At 41.2% G+C, this 21,328-nt stretch overlaps 1 protein-coding gene across 2 annotated transcripts in view; it reads left to right on the top strand.

Annotated features, from left to right (window-relative positions):
* Positions 1-21,328, top strand: part of dgkaa (diacylglycerol kinase, alpha a) — a 130,215-nt gene that overhangs the window by 52,258 nt on the left and 56,629 nt on the right. For both annotated transcript variants that reach the window (XM_060938562.1, XM_060938563.1), the window contains exons 4-12: positions 1,637-1,751; positions 2,858-2,932; positions 3,019-3,068; positions 3,952-4,026; positions 8,744-8,860; positions 15,032-15,149; positions 15,242-15,330; positions 16,896-17,006; positions 17,112-17,210. In XM_060938562.1, the coding sequence (XP_060794545.1) occupies positions 1,637-1,751; positions 2,858-2,932; positions 3,019-3,068; positions 3,952-4,026; positions 8,744-8,860; positions 15,032-15,149; positions 15,242-15,330; positions 16,896-17,006; positions 17,112-17,210 (849 nt within the window). The remainder of the gene's footprint in view (positions 1-1,636; positions 1,752-2,857; positions 2,933-3,018; positions 3,069-3,951; positions 4,027-8,743; positions 8,861-15,031; positions 15,150-15,241; positions 15,331-16,895; positions 17,007-17,111; positions 17,211-21,328) is intronic.

Genomic DNA, 21,328 nt, shown 5'->3' with positions numbered 1-21,328 from the left:
CCAAAATGGGCCTCATTAACCAATGAGATCAAATGTTTTTTTCTGAATAACTTTTCTGTTTTTCAAGATGTTTACATAAAAAATTGGCAGCACATAGATGGTTGGATACTGAATACGAAGTTTGAAAAATTAGTAAAAACAAATAATGCAAATTAGTATTGAGCTTGCCTGCGACCCTGTAGAACAGGATAAAGCGGCTTGAGATGAGATGAGATGTTAAAATTTCACCAAATGGCTTTATTTGCGCAATATAAAGCTGATCTTAACTCTTATTTCTACATCACAAAGAAGGAGAAATCAATGTTAATTATAAAATAAGCATAAATAAGCATTGCCTGTCATTCACATCTACCATTTTTCTATCAAAATAAAAAAAGTAATAAAAGATTATTTCTAATCCCCTCTCTGTGCTCTGTAGGCCTTAGTATTTCTCATTAGGGCCGACTAGTGTTTATATGAAAGAATATAAATTATTATTTCGATTTAATATTCACAGCTTTTAAGGCGAACCTCGAAAAAACTGTCTGATCCACATCCAATAAACAATTCACATTAACTCAACTGAAATCGACACTCGCGTTTCTGACTTCCGATTTTTTTTAAATCTCATTCCGACCACTAAGATCTCAATATTTTTCATCAAAACAACTCCAGTTATATTCTAAAATGCTTATTTATTTACATGAATCAATTTGATTTGAAAAAAAATAAGTAGGTAAAGCTCTGAAAACTCACTTCAAAGTCTCCCGTGAATCAGAACATCAAAACTAGCAGAGGGAAAATGTTGCTGAATCCTTCATCAGAAACAGTGAGCGCGAGAGAACATCCCTATAAAAGTGATCTGATTGATATTGACGAGTAATCCAGTGGGAAAACCGATCAGGAGAGAGAGAGCGAGCCGGAGTGCATTCCCGTGACTCAAAAAGAAAAGCACTGGCAGTTTCCCGACGTCCCGCGAGCAGAGTTTTTACTCTGTTACCGACTTCAACCTGCCGCTACTCCCAAAGCACTGAACAGATCTTAACCAGATACATTTCTTTGGAAATCAGAGATTATAAACCTTTTAATTATAGTGTTCATGAAAGAAAATATTAAAGAGTTAATCAATGACAGATTTGGAAACTTAGATGAGCGTCTGCATGGAGAATTTTCACACCAATATAATTAATTCTGTTATACTGCCTATAAACAGTTGTTCTCTCAACAGACTTTATTCTTTATTAGAACACAAAAAATAAAGTTAAAAGATAAAGTTCTGAACACTTGAGTATTAGTCTGAGATGATGCAGATCTTCTGCCATAAAATTCACTGTGAACGAGCGGTTAGTAAAGAAGCAATGACGTCTTCGAACAAGTGCATAAATTATAAACCCGTGATCTGAGTTATGATGAAAGGAAATTAATCAACGCTTTCTGACCGGTCAGATTTCAGTCTTGTAATCAGTTCCAGTGATTTGTGAGGATGTCAAGTGTTGTGTTTTCTGCCCAGTCATCATGATGATGACGACAAATTGGGGTATTTTGCATCAACCATCAGAAAGCTGCATCTAAATTATTCATGAGTGTGTGTGTGAGAGAGAGAGTGCATCTGTATCCGTTCCTCAGAATACCCCATTTTCTCTTCTCCATCCATCAGTGCATCGATGAGGAAGGCTTCCGTCTCTTCCTGAACACGTTTCTGGAGGTGGATGAGTTCCCTCAGGATCTCTGCGAGCGCCTCTTCAAAACCTTCAAAACCTCCGACGAGGCCCGTGAGTCTCTGAAGCTCTGACGCCTTCTCACTGAGGAAGTCGCACTAATGTTATATGGTTTGCAAAAGTTTGCACCCCCGCATAGTTTTTGAATGAAAAACCAGTGTGTGTGTGTCTGTTTAACAGCATTTCTGCCAATAAAATGAAACCCAAGAAGTTATAAATGAAATCTGGGTTTATTCTGGAACAAGACAGCAATCCACAGGAGGAAATATAAACCATTAAAAAAACATAGCATGAAGATAAAGTTTATCCAAAAGATATCAAAATGCCTGATGTGAACAAAACCGTTGTTCTGTCAGAAGGGTTTTATTTTCTCCTTACGTTTTGTCTTCCATCCAGCCAGCCATCTTCCATTCCTTCCATCTTTCCTGTTACCCATCTTCCTTCCCTTTTTCAGCCATCCAACTTTCCTTTTTCCCTTTCTTCCTTTCTTCTTTTGTCATCCATCCATCTTCCCTTCCATCCATTCAACTTTTTTTTGTCCTCCATCCATCTTCCCTTCTATCTATCTACCTTTCATTTTTTCCTTCCATCCATCCACTTTTCCTTTTTCCTATCTTCCTTTCTTCTTTTTTCTCATCCATCCATCCATCCATAAAGATTAAGAGGGAGTATTGATGACTGGTTCAGTAAGAGCCGAATGTTCATTCTCGAGTTGGTGACTTCGTGTGATCTGTTTGATTTCAGAGATGTTTGTGAGTAACAGTGATGTTATTAAACCATGTACACCTCCTGATGACTGAAATACTCTGTGTGTTCTGATGGTATAATTTTATTAATATCATATGATCATGTGATAATCGGGCCAACTGTAAAAGGCTCATAACCGCTGGTGTTGGGGCTTTGGGTAAAGTCGTGCTTCAGGGACCTTGACCGCTGACCCTGGTCTCCTTGATTGGCCGGATATGCTGTATAAATCTAGATATATCCAGTTTCCCTGGAAATCACAAAGCTGTATCCAAAAACTAAAGGAAAGATTGTGAAAATGGTTAAATCCTCTGGAGAATTTTTACGCCTGGCATTGGTCCTGCTCTTTATCTACAGTTCTTCACTAATTACCTCAGTCAGCGATAAACACGTTTTGTTTTTGTTCTGTCTCTAAGGGGAGGTTTTCCTTAAAGACGTGTCCTGTTATTTCTCCCTGCTGGAGGACGGGCAGCCTCGAGACAAACTAGAGTGTGAGTCTTAGCATGTTTTTTAATGCAGCCTTGTTTCCGTTATCTCATGGAGGCCAAGAAGCTAAAAATCTCATCTCCTTCCTCAGTCGCTTTCAGACTTTATGACCGAGACGGCAACGGAGTCCTGGACAGTTCAGTAAGTCATGCCTGTCTGTCTGCCTGCCTGCCTGTCTCTCTCTCTCTCTCTCTGCCTGCCTGCCTGTCTGTCTGTCTGTCTCTCTCTCTGTCTCTCTCTCTGCCTGCCTACCTGTCTCTCTCTGTCTCTCTCTCTCTCTCTCTCTCTCTGTCTCTCTCTCTGCCTGCCTGCCTGTCTGTCTCTCTCTCTCTGTCTGTCTCTGTGCCTGCCTACCTGTCTGTCTCTCTGCCTGTCTGTCTGATCAGCCGTTTATTGGATTGGGCATTTGTTTGATCAGAGTGTTTATTTGACCAGATCTGCATTTGATCAGGTATTTACTGATTATCTGATCAGGTGTGTATTTGATGAACTATTTGTTTGATCAGTTGTTAATTTCAGTGGATGTTTGCCCAGGTATTTATTTGATCAGGGGTTTTTTTTTAAATGTATTTATTTTTTTAAATCAGGTGTTCATTTGAATGGGTGTTTATTTGATCACATGTTCATTTGTTCAAGAATCTGTTTGATCAGTTATTTATTTGAACAGGCGTTTTAGCAGGCATTTATTCAATAAAGGTTTTGTTGTTTTTTTTTTATCGGGTGTTTATTTGAACGGGTGTTTATTTGATCATGTTTGTTTGATCAGTTGTTTATTTGAACAGGTGTTTGACCAGGTATTTATTCGATCAGGATTTTTTTTAATCAGGTGTTTGTTTGATCACGTTCATTTATTCAGGTGTTTGATCACTTGTTTATTTGATTGTGTTTCCCTGATCAGGTGTTTATTTAGATATCTGTCTGCTCAGATGTTTATTTATTTGATGGTTTTGTTTAATTGATCAGGTGTTTTACATGCAATTGTTTTGCTGTTAATCAGCTTTGTAAAATCTTTTTCCTGTTACAGGAAGTGGACCGAATTATCACACAAATGATGCATGCAGCTGACTATCTGGGCTGGGACGTGTCTGAGCTCAGACCTGTGAGTGTACCTTCCTGTGTGTGTGAGAGAGAGACAGAGAGATACCCATGTTTCTTACTTTAGACCTACCCTGCAGCATGGCACTGTGTAGAATTTGTGTTTAGATTTGACAATAAAGTACAGTGGTGCCTGAAAGTTTGTGAACCCTTTAGAATTTTCTATATTTCTGCATAAATATGACCTAAAACATCATCAGATTTTCACACAAGTCCTAAAAGTAGATAAAGAGAACCCAGTTAAACAAATGAGACAAAAATATTATACTTGGTCATTTATTTATTGAGGAAAATGATCCAATATTACATATCTGTGAGTGGCAAAAGTATGTGAACCTCTAGGATTAGCAGTTAATTTGAAGGTGAAATTAGAGTCAGGTGTTTTCAATCAATGGGATGACAATCAGGTGTGAGTGGGCACCCTGTTTTATTTAAAGAACAGGGATCTATCAAAGTCTGATCTTCACAACACATGTTTGTGGAAGTGTATCATGGCACGAACAAAGGAGATTTCTGAGGACCTCAGAAAAAGCGTTGTTGATGCTCATCAGGCTGGAAAAGGTTACAAAACCATCTCTAAAGAGTTTGGACTCCACCAATCCACAGTCAGACAGATTGTGTACAAATGGAGGAAATTCAAGACTATTGTTACCTAGCCTGAGCCCGCCCATCCTAAGCGTGACGCAACACGAGGGCCTGTTGCGAGCTTAGTCTGGCCAGGCAAGCTATCTCCAGCTCTTCCAAGCTCCGGAAAAATCAGGAGCCAATCAACTTTGAGCATCTCCAACGGCCCTGGGTAGAGGCGTGTTCAAGGCACTGACGTAGTAGAACTGCGACCGGAAGCCATAGATTGTTTACAGAATCATGCTGTATTGAAAGCATTCAACGGGAAGTTCTCATTGAAAACGGAGCAAAGAGCAGCCCTGGAGGTATTTATTGAAAGGAAGGGCGTTTTCGCTTTGCTCCCGACCGGCTTCGGTAAGAGTTTAATCTACCAGTTAGCCCCGCTAGTAGCCAAATCAATGGGGCTCAGCGAGAATCCTATCGTCACATCACGTACGTCAGAGGAAAGAGTGATGTGATTGGTTTAAGCTTCGTCACAGCCTTTTCTGGCTTCGACCAGTAGCAAACTGAGGCATTTCAGGGAGGCGGGTCAACCACGGGCTCTGGGAAACGGTTGGGCTGAATATCTTGGCCAGACCAATAGCTCGTAGAGCTTTGAAGTCGCGTTAGCCAGACTAATTGTTACCCTCCCCAGGAGTGGTCGACCAACAAAGATCACTCCAAGAGCAAGGCGTGTAATAGTCGGTGAGGTCACAAAGGACCCCAGGGTAACTTCTAAGCAACTGAAGGCCTCTTTCACATTGGCTAATGTTAAGGTTCATGAGTCCACCATCAGGAGAACACTGAACAACAATGGTGTGCATGGCAGGGTTGCAAGGAGAAAGTCACTGCTCTCCAAAAAGAACATTGCTGCTTATCTGCAGTTTGCTAAAGATCACGTGGACAAGCCAGAAGGCTATTGGAAAAATGTTTTGTGGATGGATGAGACCAAAATAGAACTTTTTGGTTTAAATGAGAAGTGTTATGTTTGGAGAAAGGAAAACACTGCATTCCAGCATAAGAACCTTATCCCATCTGTGAAACATGGCGGTGGTAGTATCATGGTTTGGGCCTGTTTTGCTGCATCTGGGCCAGGACGGCTTGCCATCATTGATGGAACAATTAATTCTGAATTATACCAGCGAATTCTAAAGGAAAATGTCAGGACATCTGTCCATGAACTGAATCTCAAGAGAAGGTGGGTCATGCAGCAAGACAACGACCCTAAGCACACAAGTCGTTCTACCAAAGAATGGTTAAAGAAGAATAAAGTGAATGTTTTGGAATGACCAAGTCAAAGTCCTGACCTTAATCCAATGGAAATGTTGTGGAAGGACCTGAAGTGAGCAGTTCATGTGAGGAAACCCACCAACATCCCAGAGTTGAAGCTGTTCTGTACGGAGGAACGGGCTAAAATTCCTCCAAGCCAGTGTGCAGGACTGATCAACAGTTACCGCAAACGTTTAGTTGCAGTTATTGCTGCACAAGGGGGTCACACCAGATACTGAAAGCAAAGGTTCACATACTTTTGCCACCCACAGATATGTAATATTGGATCATTTTCCTCAATAAATAAATGACCAAGTATAATATTTTTGTCTCATTTGTTTAACTGGGTTCTCTTTATCTACTTTTAGGACTTGTGTGAAAATCTGATGATGTTTTAGGTCATATTCATGCAGAAATACAGAAAATTCTAAAGGGTTCACAAACTTTCAAGCACCACTGTAAAAACCTTTATTTTTCTCTTTAGCCAGAGTGTATTTGACATGCTGAGACATGTTCGGTGTCTGGTACTCGCCTGTGTGGTTTTGCACGATGGCCGCAAGGCTGATACTGCTTTAGGATTAAAGCACCAGTGCAAAGTTACACGCACATTGGTGATTTAAACGTGTTTCTAAACTTGTAATGTAATACGAGCAACTTCTGTTAAAAGTGCTGACTTCAAACAAAAACATGCTGAGATTTTGAGTTGACCAGTGGCTGTAAAAACAAAACAAAACACATGGGCTGTGTGGTTACACGCCCTTCAGTTCTCCTCTGCCATGTTCTCAAATTTAGAGCCAGAGTCTGCGCAGTAGAGACGAGAGTCGAAGTCAGGTACAACTGCTCCTTTGTTAGCCCCGCCCCCTTCTCCTAATACCAAGGTCCAGCATGTCGCCAAGGCTCTCAGTCACTACATTCTCAGGTGACTCCGCACCTTCTTATGATATAGATAGTTTTCACATGACGTCACAGAGTTGGGGATTCCCTAGTGGCAGCCATCTTGCGGGTCAAGCTTACCGTATGGGTGACTAAGCACACATAGTAACGCGCGAGTACAAAGTCTTCAAAAGAACCCAAGCAGGCTATTTAAAGCTAGCAATGGTGCACACCTGTTGTATTCACGGCTGTCGTAATAGGTCAGATGATGAAGTCAAGCGGAGCTTTTATGGAATTCCCACTGTACGGGAGCACAAAGGCGAGCAAACAAACAAACTCAGCATACAAAAGAGAAATCTATGGCTTGCGAGAATCAACCGCAAGGATCATCAGCCTTCCAAACACAGCAAAGTCTGCTCCGATCATTTTATAAGTGGCAAGTTGTTTAAATAATCAATTGTGTTTAAGTTTGTTTTTGGAAACCAAAACATCATGTGAACAATCTCTGGAGAATGCCTAACTGGAACCGCTGAGTGTACGTTTACATTGTAATGTACACTTAATATCGCTCGTTTGTCACGTTTCTATTTGAAACTTGTCACTTCACTCACGCAAGGGTCATTTTTGAAAAACATTTTAGGTCTATTCTGTATGATTTGATTTGTGTTTGGGATGCAAACAGCGCGCCTTTTGGCGGATGCCGCCTGAATCGCGCAGATCCGATTTTTTTTTTTTTTTTTTTTAGGGGGGGCATTGGAGTGTCTGATTATAATTTCAAAGTAAATTCTGTATTAAAATGACTAAATAAGCAAATCTGTTACAGTCCATGAAACAGGAAGTATAAGGATGAGAAAAAAACAGTTTAAATCGGAAAGCTGCGCACATTTGCGCAGCCCGAGTGGTGTGCAGGACTGCGCAAATGTGCGCAGCTTTGTGATTTAAACTGTTTTTTTCTCATCCTTATACTTCCTGTTTCATGGACTGTAACGGATTTGCTTATTTAGTCATTTTAATACAGAATTTACTTTGAAATTATAATCAGACACTCCAACGCCCCCCCTAAAAAAAAAAAAATCGGATCTGCGTGATTCAGGCGTGACAAAGGCGGCATCCGCCAAAAGGCGCGCTGTGAATATATAAAGTTGTATATATCAGACAGCCTTTAAAGTTTGATGAAGTCAGTTTCAGGCTTTGGCAGTTTCAGGCTTTGGCAGCCCTGCATAGTCACTTGAAAATGCATCTTTGTCCACTTCGTAGGGGTCAATTCCCCCAATCAAGGCCAGTTTGGCTGCATACCGTTGTCGTGAGATGTCGTCTAATGCATCTATATACTTCTGTTTGCTTGATTTTGCCGACATTGATCTTTATTTTAGAAAACTGACTATACAACTTCATAAATTCGTCCGAGATAACGTAGCCAGTAGTGGCGATGGTCCGTTTTGTTTGCCCCACAAGATGGCGGCTGGAGGGCGTTCCCCGGAATGCCGTGACGTCAGTGAAAACTATCTATAGTGGGATAACTTTTTAAAAACTAACTAAACTAAGGATAAATGTGCAGATCTCAGCAAAAGGAAAACGAACTTCGAATTAGACACTGGAGATGGAAAGATGGTTTAGATGAGAAGAGTGAAATGGAAAATAGGGCTGTTTTTCTTAGTGAGGGTCATGAGATAGGCGGAGCTACACATTATACTGCAGCCAGCCAGCAGGGGCGCTAGACCTGTGGTTGCTTCACACTTTACTGACGTTACACTGTCCATGATGGTTCCGGTCACTGGTGTTGATTACGTCATGATGTACGATGAGTAAATGATGTTAACAATGTGTTGGTAAAGTTGAAGGATTATTTAACACAGTACAGATAGCGGTGTTGGATTCTGTGTGGTAGTTCATCTTGAACCCCACCACACACACACACACACACACACACACACACACACACACACACACACACAAATTTTCTTTCTGTCTCCCAGGTGCTGAAGGACATGATGACAGCGATTGACTCAGACAGCAGTGGAACTGTGTCTCTGGATGAATGGGTGGAAGGAGGGATGAACAACGTGCCTCTACTGGTCTTACTGGGCTTGAAGGTTAGAGACACCCCCCACCCCCACCCCCCCCACACACACACCTTATCTATATATAATTTTTTTAAACAGTTATTCCACGAAATCAAGTCGTACATGAGCTGATAGTTGTCTATAATCCGTGTACGATGAGATTGAGTGGAATAACGGTTTTATTCTATCCACATTCACTGGATTTTGAGAAACAGAGCATTTTTATTTTTTGCAAATTCGATGAATAAAAACTTTATACAAAATGTTTGACAGAATCATTTCCGCTTAGAATGTAAACAAACTGGTGAAATAACAGGAACAATTTGTGAAAAATGCGATAATAGTTCTTGAAAAAAAAAGATACCTTCTTACCATCAAATACTTTTATTCCATATTTTGCCTTTTTTTTTTTTTTTTTTTTGAGTTTTCTTCTTCTTTAGGGTTTTTTGGCGGTTGGCAAACCAACTTAAAGGTGCATTACTGTCACCAACTGGGCTGGAGTGTGGAACAGGAGATATTTTGGGGGGGGGCTATATTCTTTTAGCGATTTCCGTTTCTTTTAAATACTTGATGATAATTTTTGGGGTGTTTTCAAGTAGAGTTTTTATTTCGTCCTCGGTTGGTTCAGCAACATGCTCCGCCATTGTTTTTCTCTACTCATGGTATATGAGCTGATATTCTAGTAGTAGAGTAGCCAATCAGAGCACGCGATTGCTCATATCCAGCGAATGTGGATAGAATTTTTTATTTATATCTCATCTCATTATCTCTAGCCGCTTTATCCTGTTCTACAGGGTCGCAGGCGAGCTGGAGCCTATCCCAGCTGACTACGGGCGAAAGGCGGGGTACACCCTGGACAAGTCGCCAGGTCATCACAGGGCTGACACATAGACACAGACAACCATTCACACTCACATTCACACCTACGCTCAATTTAGAGTCACCAGTTAACCTAACCTGCATGTCTTTGGACTGTGGGGGAAACCGGAGCACCCGGAGGAAACCCACGCGGACACGGGGAGAACATGCAAACTCCGCACAGAAAGGCCCTCGCCGGCCCCGGGGCTCGAACCCAGGACCTTCTTGCTGTGAGGCGACAGCGCTAACCACTACACCACCGTGCCGCATGCATATACTTTTTTTTTTTTTTAAACAGAAGCTTTCTTCATGTGCCAATGCTAGTAACTCAACTCGTGTGAGACACTCCTCACATCTACTTTCACCACCTGAAACTCAGGAAGTTTATTGTACTTGATATTGTGGTATTGAACACCACACACACTTCTAAAAGCCTCATATCGGTGTCATAGCTGCTATTATTATTATTATAATCAGTTACTGCAAAGGTGTTTTATCTCGGAGTTTTACGAGGGTAAGTCAAAAAGTTCGAAGACAAATTGAAAAAAACTTTTATTTATGAAAATAACAAAGCTATTTCTCTACATATCCTCCATTTAAGTCTAAACATTCCTGTAAGTGATGTTTCCATCCGAGAATTCCTTCTTTGTATTCCTTTTTTTAATTCTTTTGAATTCCTTTTAAAATTATAACATCTGTCTTAGAACTGTTGGACTTACCCTCGTATATTGGTTGATGAGAGATCATGCCTTAAACAGTTAACAAGTTTGTGTCATTCAGTTTTATTTATAAAATGCTTTTAACAATGGACCTGTTCACAAACCAGCTTCTTATTTATTATTTATTTATGATGTCCCTTCTGCCTCACTTCCCCCAAAGCCATGGAAAGTCTACGAACGCTATGTTCCTACGTGAATGGTCAGGATTACACTCGAGGATCAAGGTTTAGAAGGTTTAGATTTTAGAAACACAATGAATACACGCCAGCTTTCTAACTGCATGCATGACTGAGATCTCACATCCTCATGCCGGCCCATGTATTGAGAAGCCTGGGTAGGGATTTCCCCTCGGTCTATTTCCATCCCTGAGCTGGCGGTGTACTGTAGCGTGCGCTCATAGGCCTGCTCACAGTTGAATTCAGTGGTTTGCAGTTTCATATCTCCTCCTGTGCGTTTTGAAGCTGGCAGCTCTGAGTCACACCGACCAACCGACCGACCGTCTCTAGTAACGAAGCAGCTATAAATAGACCACAGCTCAGATAAACAGTGTGTAAGATCTCTTGTGCCTGTGCACCCACACTGCAAAGATGAGTTATCATTTATGAACAATAGCCGTGTGTGTGTGGATGGAACAGTGGGCAAGGTGATGAACGATCTTAATGAGTAATGAGCTTAAACAAGGATTTTATTTGATTTTTTTCCATTTAGTAACACCAGTGCTTCGTGTTGATGGTCGGATTACCACCTACAGTGAAGGAAAAGGAAAGAATATGTCGAGAATAAAGTGATTCAGGAAGTGCTGTGACAGGAAAATAATCAATGACTGCGTGGTGTCATGTGGAAGTGTGAAGTTTCAGTTACGTTCCTGTTTTTTCCAATAACGGCACGTCCCAAAGTCATGCTAAATATACCGGTAGTTACGTTTGACGTTGTAGAACATCCACAAAACAAGTTATTTCCTGTTATCACGAGTGTTATAATGGCTATAACAGCCTTTAGCCTCAGGAGCCTAAATGAAAGAAGGACGAGAGCCTGAGACAGAAATGTCAGTGAGGGATGTAAATAAAAAGAGACATGTTATCGTTCTAGTTTGTGGTCAGTAGAGCGGCGGCTCCAATTATCGACACCTTAACGATCTTTTGGCCGTTGCAAAAGTAGAAAAGACTTTCAGTACGTAAACTGTGCATGAATAATTACTCAAACTTCCACTGGGGGGGAAAAAAAAAAAAAAAGAGTTGATTCCTGATCACTTAGCATATCAGATCACATGACATCGTTCCACAATTATCGACACCTTTGTCCACAGTTATCGACATCCAGACGATTATTTACTAAAATAAATTCAGTTTGTGGTATTAAGTTAACAAAACAGTTTTTATTTAAAACGTTTTTTCCATAGACTTGTACTTAGTAAAAAATATCTTTTTTATATAAATATGTGCATGTTGGTGTTTACGTAAATGAGGAAGTAATTCTAATGTTTGTAAACAAATGAGCTGATAATGTTTAACCTGCGTCAGAAAATCTTTTTGTTCCACTTTCTAAGTATTTTCGTAGATCACATTTTGTTAATTATTCGTTGTTGTTTGTATTAATTTCTAGATTTGTAGTTTACCGATAAATGTCAACAGGCAATCGACATCGTAACCACATAAACATCCAGGTCAAAGGTCGCATGTCATTCCTCGAACCAAAATATTAAATGTTTACTGATATTGTAATATGTGGTAGAGATTTACAACAAACTGCAAAAAAAAAAAATTCTGAATGGAATAGAAAAATCTGAATATTTCAAGCATGTAAATTTTTTTTAATATGTTAGGAATTTAATTCTGGTCTAATTCTATTTATTGCAATCAGATTCCAAATACTCTATAAACATTCCATTCTGTTATGAATCAGAAATAAAAATTATTATAAATCACAGTGCACTTTATTTTTTTAGGGTGGATTCAGACCAGGAGAGTTCGATAGTTCACTTGCTTTGGTCCGAACCAAATGTTTTTTTTATTTTTTCATTTTGGTGCGGTTCGCTTTCACACTGTACATTTCAGTAAGCGGACCAAAATCTGTCAACAAAGCCACGCGCCCTGAGGTCGTTCAGCTATTGGTCAGAGACGACACACGCACAAAGCGTCAAGTTCAAAAGTAGTCATGGAGGCTTTCCGTGCTGTTATTCTTTTTAATGTCATCAAAGCTATATGTTTTTTCCAGTTTTTACTGTTTTCACAATTGTGCGATTACTATGCTGTTGTACAAGTAATTTATCAACGACGACGACAAAGGGCAAGGTGGCTACGGAGGATAGCGCTGATGAGCGCACATCATGTTGTGACAGTTCTGGCTCTTCACGCAAGACGGAGGAGGTATGTGTCGGGATATTCGCCTTATCCATCGTAATAGATGAATTTCTTTTTTGCGTCGCTAGTACCGCCACTTTTTGAAAGAATGTCCCTGATTTTAATGTAGGTCTGACGGAGTTTCTTCACTTTTAGCCGACATTGTTCTGGGGAGCGCGTGAACCCCTTCTCCTTCATTTTCTCACTGAATACAGCAAACACGTCGGCATTTTTGTGTGTTCTCTCCAAAAGCTCAGATATGTGGACATCTGCCCATATATCCACAAGGGTACGCGTTTCTTCCTCGGCCCACGTTTGCCCCCTACTCATTTTTTGTACTCGCCTACCACTGGTGACTGAACGACTGTTGTAAGGTTCCCTTGACAACCGAAACAGTGTTTGCACTTTGCGGTGGAGTGTCAAGACTCTGTTTCCCATAATGCTCGACAAACGACGGAAGCTCCCGAGGTACAAAAAAGCAAAACTGTCGGATTAGGTCCGGTCTGCTTTCACACCTCCAAAAGCTCCGCACCAGGGTTCCTTTGGTCCGGACCGAGTCCGACCTTGCAGCTCGGTCTCGGTCCGCTTGTTTGGTCCGGACCAGAGTTCGGTGGTTTGTATTCAGACCAACCCAAAAGGTCCGGACCAAGGGAAATTTGGTTCGTTTGGTCGTTTGGTCCAGACCAAACAACGTAGGTGTGAATACGCCCTTAAAGTACTTCATCTACTTCAACAATGTTACACAAAGATCGATCCATAACAGCTGTAAATGTCCCTTAATCCCACAGGGTGTCGATAATGGTGGACACCGGGGAAAGTGATCACTATTATCGACACCTCATGTGACTCTCAAACACGCGTTTAGATACAAAATGGCGACTGTCAAATGAAAGAGTAAGAAACAATAAGGAGATCATGAAATATCGGTGAATTTGATCAGTAAAAACATGTCCATGATCTTTCCACCATGCTCACCTGCGATGATAACGTCCAAGTTTTCATCAAATTGCTGATCGTGCTTAAAAATTCCATCTCAGGTAATGAGCCAACAAGATCAAAGGGTGAGGAGGGTCTTCGGGTTGATTGATTAACCAATAATAACTGTGGTAACTCAAACTCACCTTTGTAAAATTTGTTTTTTACTGGTAAATCTGAAAAGGTGTCGATAATTGTAGCCGCCGCTCTAGCTGTTTTTCATTTACTGAAGGCTAAGCACAATTGAGAATGTAGATCATCTACACACGTCACACCCACTTGCACACATTGACAAAATGGCCATGATTGTCTGTTTTAACTCCATGATTTTAGTTTAAATTGAGTGCAAGTATTTTGATGAGTTCTCTTAAATCAGGGTCGGTCAGAGTTTCCGGTCAACGGCTCATTTCCCGGACGGCGTCCAAGCTACGATCTCCTGTACAGAGAAAACTGAAATCATCTCTCTAAAAATAATTATAGTAGTAAAAGAACCATTCAGGGAAAAAAATGATCAGAGACTGAACTGGAAAAGGGAAAAAAACAATAACAGTGAAGGGGAGTGCGATAAAGATATGTAAGGAACGGGGGGTAAAGGTGAGAAAATAAGAGGAGATGATGAAAGGAGGGAAAAATCAGGAGATACTTTTCTTGGGGCAAATTTGATCAGATACGACGGTTTAACACATAAGCGATGTGAGTGGTAAGATGGCAGCCAGATGGTTTCGCTTGTCTCTACAGCGGGGAATGGGCTCTGAGCTCTCCACATTTTTACATCGAGCTCAGTGGGAGGAGCAGGTCTGGTAGTGTGACATCATTGAAGAACAGTGATGTGGTGTCCCGTGACACACCCTGATGAAAAGTCTAGTTGTATTTTTCTCGCCTAGTTTGACAATGTGGCCATGATCTTGGTAGCTATGATTGACCATTTCTTGACCTCCCCAACTACACTCAAAGACCTGAACAGTGATTGGTCAGGATCAAACTTGTAGTGTTGCCAGTCTCCTGATTAAGACACAGCAATAATGTATGGCACTATAACAGTCTAATCTGACATAATGGGAAGAAAAACATTGCGTAGTCTGATCCTGAAAGTGGTAGCTTTGGAGTTAAAAGCTTTGGGTGACTCCTCAGAAGGTTGTGGGTTCAAATCTCGACATGGCCAAGCTGTCGCTGTTGGGCCCTTGAGTAAATGTAAAGCAGATGTTGAAGACGAATGAATGAATTTGTCCTTGGGAACGTGTCCTCTTGTTGGTTTAAAGTGCCACATCACAGTTATCACAGCTCTGTAAACCTTTCCTGTGTCTCCTCAGGTGACTCAGACGGACGGGCAGCACCTGTGGAGGATGAAGCATTTTAACAAGCCGGCGTACTGTAACGTGTGTCAGAGCATGCTGCTGGGGCTGCGCAAACAGGGCCTCTGCTGCACATGTCCGTATCCTGCAGTCTCAGCGGTACACAGATAATTACAGTCGATTTAAAATAAGAGTTCATTTCATCAGCAGCTCTCTGTCCTCCCGCAGGCTGCAAGTACACGGTGCATGGGCGCTGTGCCAACAGGAATCCAGCTCCGTGCACTCGCACCTACGTCAAATCCAAGAAGGAGGCTGGGGTAAGAGCGCTCTAAACTCTCCATCACTCCAGACATGGTCATGTGTTACTCGAAAAGCCATGTTAGCCTAATGGTTAGAGAAGCAGCTTTGGGACCAAAAGGTTGCTGGTTTGATTCCTGGACCAGTAGGAATGGTTGAAGCAAGGCACCGAACCCCCACCTGCTCCTCAGGCCGCTCTGGGTTTGTTGTACGTCGCTCTGTATGAGATAAGACAAGACAAGAGCGTCTGCTAAATGTCTTGAATGTAATGTAGTATAATGCAGCATTTCTCAACCTTTTTTCAATCACGCCACGCTTCAGAAGTATGCAGATTTTCAAGGCACCCCCATATAAAATATACGCAGTCACGCTGACCATACGCTGACCCCGGCAGTGACACTGTGACGTGGGAAAGGGGGCCGTGAGACAAATTTTGATGATGCATGAGGCGGCGATGATCTGCATTAGTGTAACGTTTTTTGGAATTTTAATTCATTTTATTTATTTCAATGTTAGAATATATAATTTTTTGACGGCACCCCTAACGAAGCCAGACGGCACCCCGGTTGAGAGAGGCTGGTATAATGCATGGCTTTATAAATCAGACAGCACTTGAAAATACAGCTTCTACAAAATGAGTCCAGTGAAGCAAAAGTTCTTTGTGAGCTATAGCGATCTGAAACAAGGGCACGTCAGAAAATCACTCGCGTATCGTGAGTTTTTTTTTTATTTTTATTTTACCGCAAATACGGTCCTTAATCTGTAATGCATTTGTCACCAAAATATTTTGTCTAGCTACAAGACAGCTATTTGTCTAGCTGTCTAGAAGAAAGTAGTTGTTTATATTCAAAGCGGAAATGATTTTGTCGGACGTTTTGTATAAAGTTTTTATTTATCAACTTTGTAAAAAATAAAAATGCTCTGTTTCTCAAAATCCAGTGAATGTGGATAGAATAAAAGAGCTATTCCACTCAATCTCGTCGTACACGGATTATAGCCGACTATCAGCTCATGTACGACTCGATTTCGTGGAATAACTGTTAATTATTAGCTATGAATATTTTATCCTGGTCAGTTTTTAGGCAGCCAAAACTCAGGACTGGGGAGCACATTACAGCTTTAATCACTTATCAAAACGATCATATTCCTCATTTTGAAACATGGAACCAAAATATAAATAAATCATACTGGCGTAAAGCAGGGGCTTGGATTCAAAAGAGGGATTTTCCATGACCTAGAGACAAACACCACGTTGTTAAAAAGGGATGTAGGTGGGAAATTCTCGGAACCTCTGTTCATCCAGTTGGTGATATAACTCTGAAAGAGCGAGCGATTATTCATAAGAAGAATGTGGGGAACATAAAGGCAAATATTCAGCAGAATGGGTTTGGTGATTCGTTCTGAGGTTTCACTGTTTTGCTGTGGTTGCTGTGGCGATGAAAATGACTTCTGGAAAGTTGAATTGGGTGACTGCGTTCCAGAACACGGCTTGTCTGGTCTTGTTTTTCCTTCGTGTAAGAATCTAATATTGAATATTTATAGTATGGTGTGGTGATTTTATTATTGCATGTGTTTTTCTCCCCAGATTTCAACCCATGACTGGGTGAGTGGGACCTGCGAGTCTGGGAAGTGTGACAAGTGTCAGAAGAAGATTAAGGGTTTGCAGGGAAAGACCTGTTCATGGTGCCATACTACGGTGAGAATATGCCTTACATTATGACAAAAGTTATAAACAGTTATAGTAAATACTGAACGCCACGCCGTAGCGTGATTTCAGGCCTGTTGTCACTTCCTGTTCCAGCGCCATAACGAGTGCGCGAGCCAGGAGCCTTCAGAGTGTAACTGCGGCCCACTGAGAGACCACATTTTACCACCGTGGGCCATTTACCCCGTCATTAAGGTAGCGTGATTTATAAAGGACTAACATGACCTTGACCTTGTGACATCGTTATTTCAGCACTGCAGATGATGTGATGATCCTGATTTGCTCATCTGGTCACGAGGCTGATTGCCATGGCGTTGCGTCCGTGGGTCATCCACAATGCAGTTAAATCATATCTCCTCCGTCAGTTCTCCACGGATTCCGTTCCATTTGTTTTGTTTGAAAGAACTCGTCACGCCGCACAAAACTCTGTCATTGTTTAATCAAATTTTTTGCTAACGATTTACTAATTAGACCAAATTAAAAATTTTCCAGGCCTCTCACTAGAATTGTATCTCCTCTCGGATTTCTCATCCGAATTCAGTTCTGATCGATGTTTTGGGTCGATCTTCCCTTGAGGAACAAAATTTGGCTGTTTGTTTGTTTGTTAATTTTCCTGTTATAAACAATTTGTTTACAACTTTGTTTATTTTAAGTTAAATTGTACAGTGCTCAGCGTAAATGAGTGCACCCCCTTTGAAAAGTAACATTTTAAACAATATCTCAATGAACACAAACAATTTCCAAAATGTTGACAAGACAAAGTTTAATATAACATCTGTTTAACTTATAACGTGAAAGTAAGGTTAATAATATAACTTAGATTACACATTTTTCAGTTTTACTCAAATTAGGGTGGTGCAATGGCATGGAATGAACAAGGCATGGAATGAACAAGTTGGCGACATTTTGCAGCATCAATCTTTTTCCGTTCTTCAACAACGACCTCTTTTAGTGACTGGATGCTGGATGGAGAGCGATGCTCAACTTGTCTCTTCAGAATTCCCCATACATACATGTCAACCTATACGGATTGTCCGGAAATTATTCGGATTTTGGCTCATTTCAAGGGCGTACGGGTGTATAAACAAAGTCTTACGGATTTTCAGTATTTTCTGACCTAAATTTATTTTGTGTATCTTACGTGAACATCGTCAGCTGATCGTCGCAAAAACATACAAAAGCTCGATTTATAGACAAAGAACAGCGTGTATGCAGGGGCAGATAACCCAGACTATGTGAAACCGGATGTTTATTCCTCAAGCCTCGTGCAGTATTGCGACTGCGAGACTTTGCTCGTTCAGGTCATGCGCACGATCTGCATTTAAACGCGCCAAACGGTCATTGTTCGAACAATTTTCTTATTGTGCAGAGTGACGTTGTTTACACCTGAGAGATTTTGAATAGCGTCTGCTGAGTGAAAAAACCTGGGCACAGACACCCTTACTGCACTACTGCAATGCAAACTGAACAGACTTCTGTTGCGACATCACCCCCACAGAAAGGCAGTTACAGCTGGCAAAGAAGGCGGCCAGTGATTATAATCAAGATCATATGTAAATATGACTGACTGTGGACAAAAATGGTGAAGTTTGAGTGCTTTCTCTGGCTATATGAAAAGTTGACTGTGGACAAAAATGGTCTCTGTGAAAAGTATCCCATTGAAATGGGAGCAGCCGACACTCTGACAGTGCACAGACCGTGGAGTTTGAGTGTTTTCCCCGAGTCTGTAAAAAGTATTTTCCTTTGGAGTGGGAGCAGCCTACCCTATGAACAATAGGATAGCAGTAAATGTGTATTGTACAAATGTACATCAAAATAAAAGTTTGGTGCGATTCGAAGGCTATAAGGATTTTATGTTGATTTTATGGATTTCTTCCTCTGATACTACAGGTGGAAGCCCAAAGGGGTTGACATGTATGCCCATAAGTGTTCGATTGGGTTCAGATCGGGAGACATACTTGGCCACTGAATCACTTTCACCCTGTTCTTCTTCAGAAATCCAACAGTGGCCTGAGATGTGTGTTTAGTCATGTTGGAAAAATGCATGACGACCAAGGGCACGGAGCGATGGTAACATCATCTCTTTCAGTATAGAGCAATACGTCTGTGAATTCATGATGCCATCAATGAAATGCAGCTCCCTGACACCAGCAGCACTCATGCAGCCCCACATAAGGACATGTTTCACTGTAGGCACCAGGCATTTTTCTTTGTATTCCTCACCTTTGCGACGCCATACAGTTTCGAAGCCATCAGTTCCAAAAACATTTATCTTGGTCTCATCACTCCAGAATATAGAGTCCCAGTAGTCTTCATCTTTGTCAGCATAGGCCCTGGCAAACTCTAGGCGGGCTTTTTTGTGCCTGGGCTTTAGGAGAGGCTTCTTTCGTGGACGGCATCCATGCATGCCGTTCCTCTGCAGCGTACGCCGTATTGTGTCACGGGAAATGGTCACCCCAGTTTGGCTTTCTACAACCCCAATTCCAAAAAAGTTGGGACAAAGTACAAATTGTAAATAAAAACGGAATGCAATGATGTGGAAGTTTCAAAATTCCATATTTTATTCAGAATAGAACATAGATGACATATCAAATGTTTAAACTGAGAAAATGTATAATTTAAAGAGAAAAATTAGGTGATTTTAAATTTCATGACGACAACACATCTCAAAAAAGTTGGGACAAGGCCATGTTTCCCACTGTGAGACATCCCCTTTTCTCTTTACAACAGTCTGTAAACGTCTGGGGACTGAGGAGACAAGTTGCTCAAGTTTAGGGATAGGAATGTTAACCCATTCTTGTCTAATGTAGGATTCTAGTTGCTCAACTGTCTTAGGTCTTTTTTGTCGTATCTTCCGTTTTATGATGCGCCAAATGTTTTCTGTGGGTGAAAGATCTGGACTGCAGGCTGGCCAGTTCAGTACCCGGACCCTTCTTCTACGCAGCCATGATGCTGTAATTGATGCAGTATGTGGTTTGGCATTGTCATGTTGGAAAATGCAAGGTCTTCCCTGAAAGAGACGTCGTCTGGATGGGAGCATATGTTGCTCTAGAACCTGGATATACCTTTCAGCATTGATGGTGTCTTTCCAGATGTGTAAGCTGCCCATGCCACATGCACTAATGCATCCCCATACCATCAGAGATGCAGGCTTCTGAACTGAGCGCTGATAACAACTCGGGTCGTCCTTCCCCTCTTTAGTCCGAATGACACGGCGTCCCTGATTTCCATAAAGAACTTCAAATTTTGATTCGTCTGACCACAGAACAGTTTTCCACTTTGCCACAGTCCATTTTAGCTGGCAACGGCGGATGGCACAGTGAATTGTGTTCACAGATAATGTTCTCTGGAAATATTCCTGAGCCCATTTTGTGATTTCCAATACAGAAGCATGCCTGTATGTGATGCAGTGCCGTCTAAGGGCCCGAAGATCACGGGCACCCAGTATGGTTTTCCGGCCTTGACCCTTACGCACAGAGATTCTTCCAGATTCTCTGAATCTTTTGATGATATTATGCACTGTAGATGATGATATGTTCAAACTCTTTGCAATTTTACACTGTCGAACTCCTTTCTGATATTGCTCCACTATTTGTCAGTGCAGAATTAGGGGGATTGGTGATCCTCTTCCCATCTTTACTTCTGAGAGCCGCTGCCACTCCAAGATGCTCTTTTTATACCCAGTCATGTTAATGACCTATTGCCAATTGACCTAATGAGTTGCAATTTGGTCCTCCAGCTGTTCCTTTTTTGTCCCTTTAACTTTTCCAGCCTCTTATTGCCCCTGTCCCAACTTTTTTGAAATGTGTTGCTGTCAAGAAATTTCAAATGAGCCAATATTTGGCATGAAATTTCAAAATGTCTCACTTTCGACATTTGATATGTTGTTTATGTTCTATTGTGAATACAATATCAGTTTTTGAGATTTGTAAATTATTGCATTCCGTTTTTATTTACAATTTGTACTTTGTCCCAACTTTTTTGGAATCGGGGTTGTACTACCACCACCATGTTTCACAGATGGGATAAGGTTCTTATACTGGAATGCAGTGTTTTCCTTTCTCCAAACATAACGCTTCTCATTTCAACCAAAAAATTCTATTTTGGTCTCATCTGTCCACAAAACATTTTTCCAATAGCCTTCTGGCTTGTCCATGTGATCTTTAGCAAACTGCAGATGAGCAGCAATGTTCTTTTTGGAGAGCAGTGGCTTTCTCCTTGCAACCCTGCCAAGCACACCACTGTTGTTCATGTTGTTCCCAACTGTTTTGGAATCGGAGTTGTACTTCTTTAGATAACTGCAGTGAACTTGC

The sequence above is a fragment of the Neoarius graeffei genome, chromosome 13 (genome assembly GCF_027579695.1).
Source record: "Neoarius graeffei isolate fNeoGra1 chromosome 13, fNeoGra1.pri, whole genome shotgun sequence".
Lineage (NCBI taxonomy): Eukaryota > Metazoa > Chordata > Actinopteri > Siluriformes > Ariidae > Neoarius > Neoarius graeffei.
Note: the sequence above shows the minus strand (reverse complement) of the source record. Positions and strands in the feature narration are given on the sequence as shown.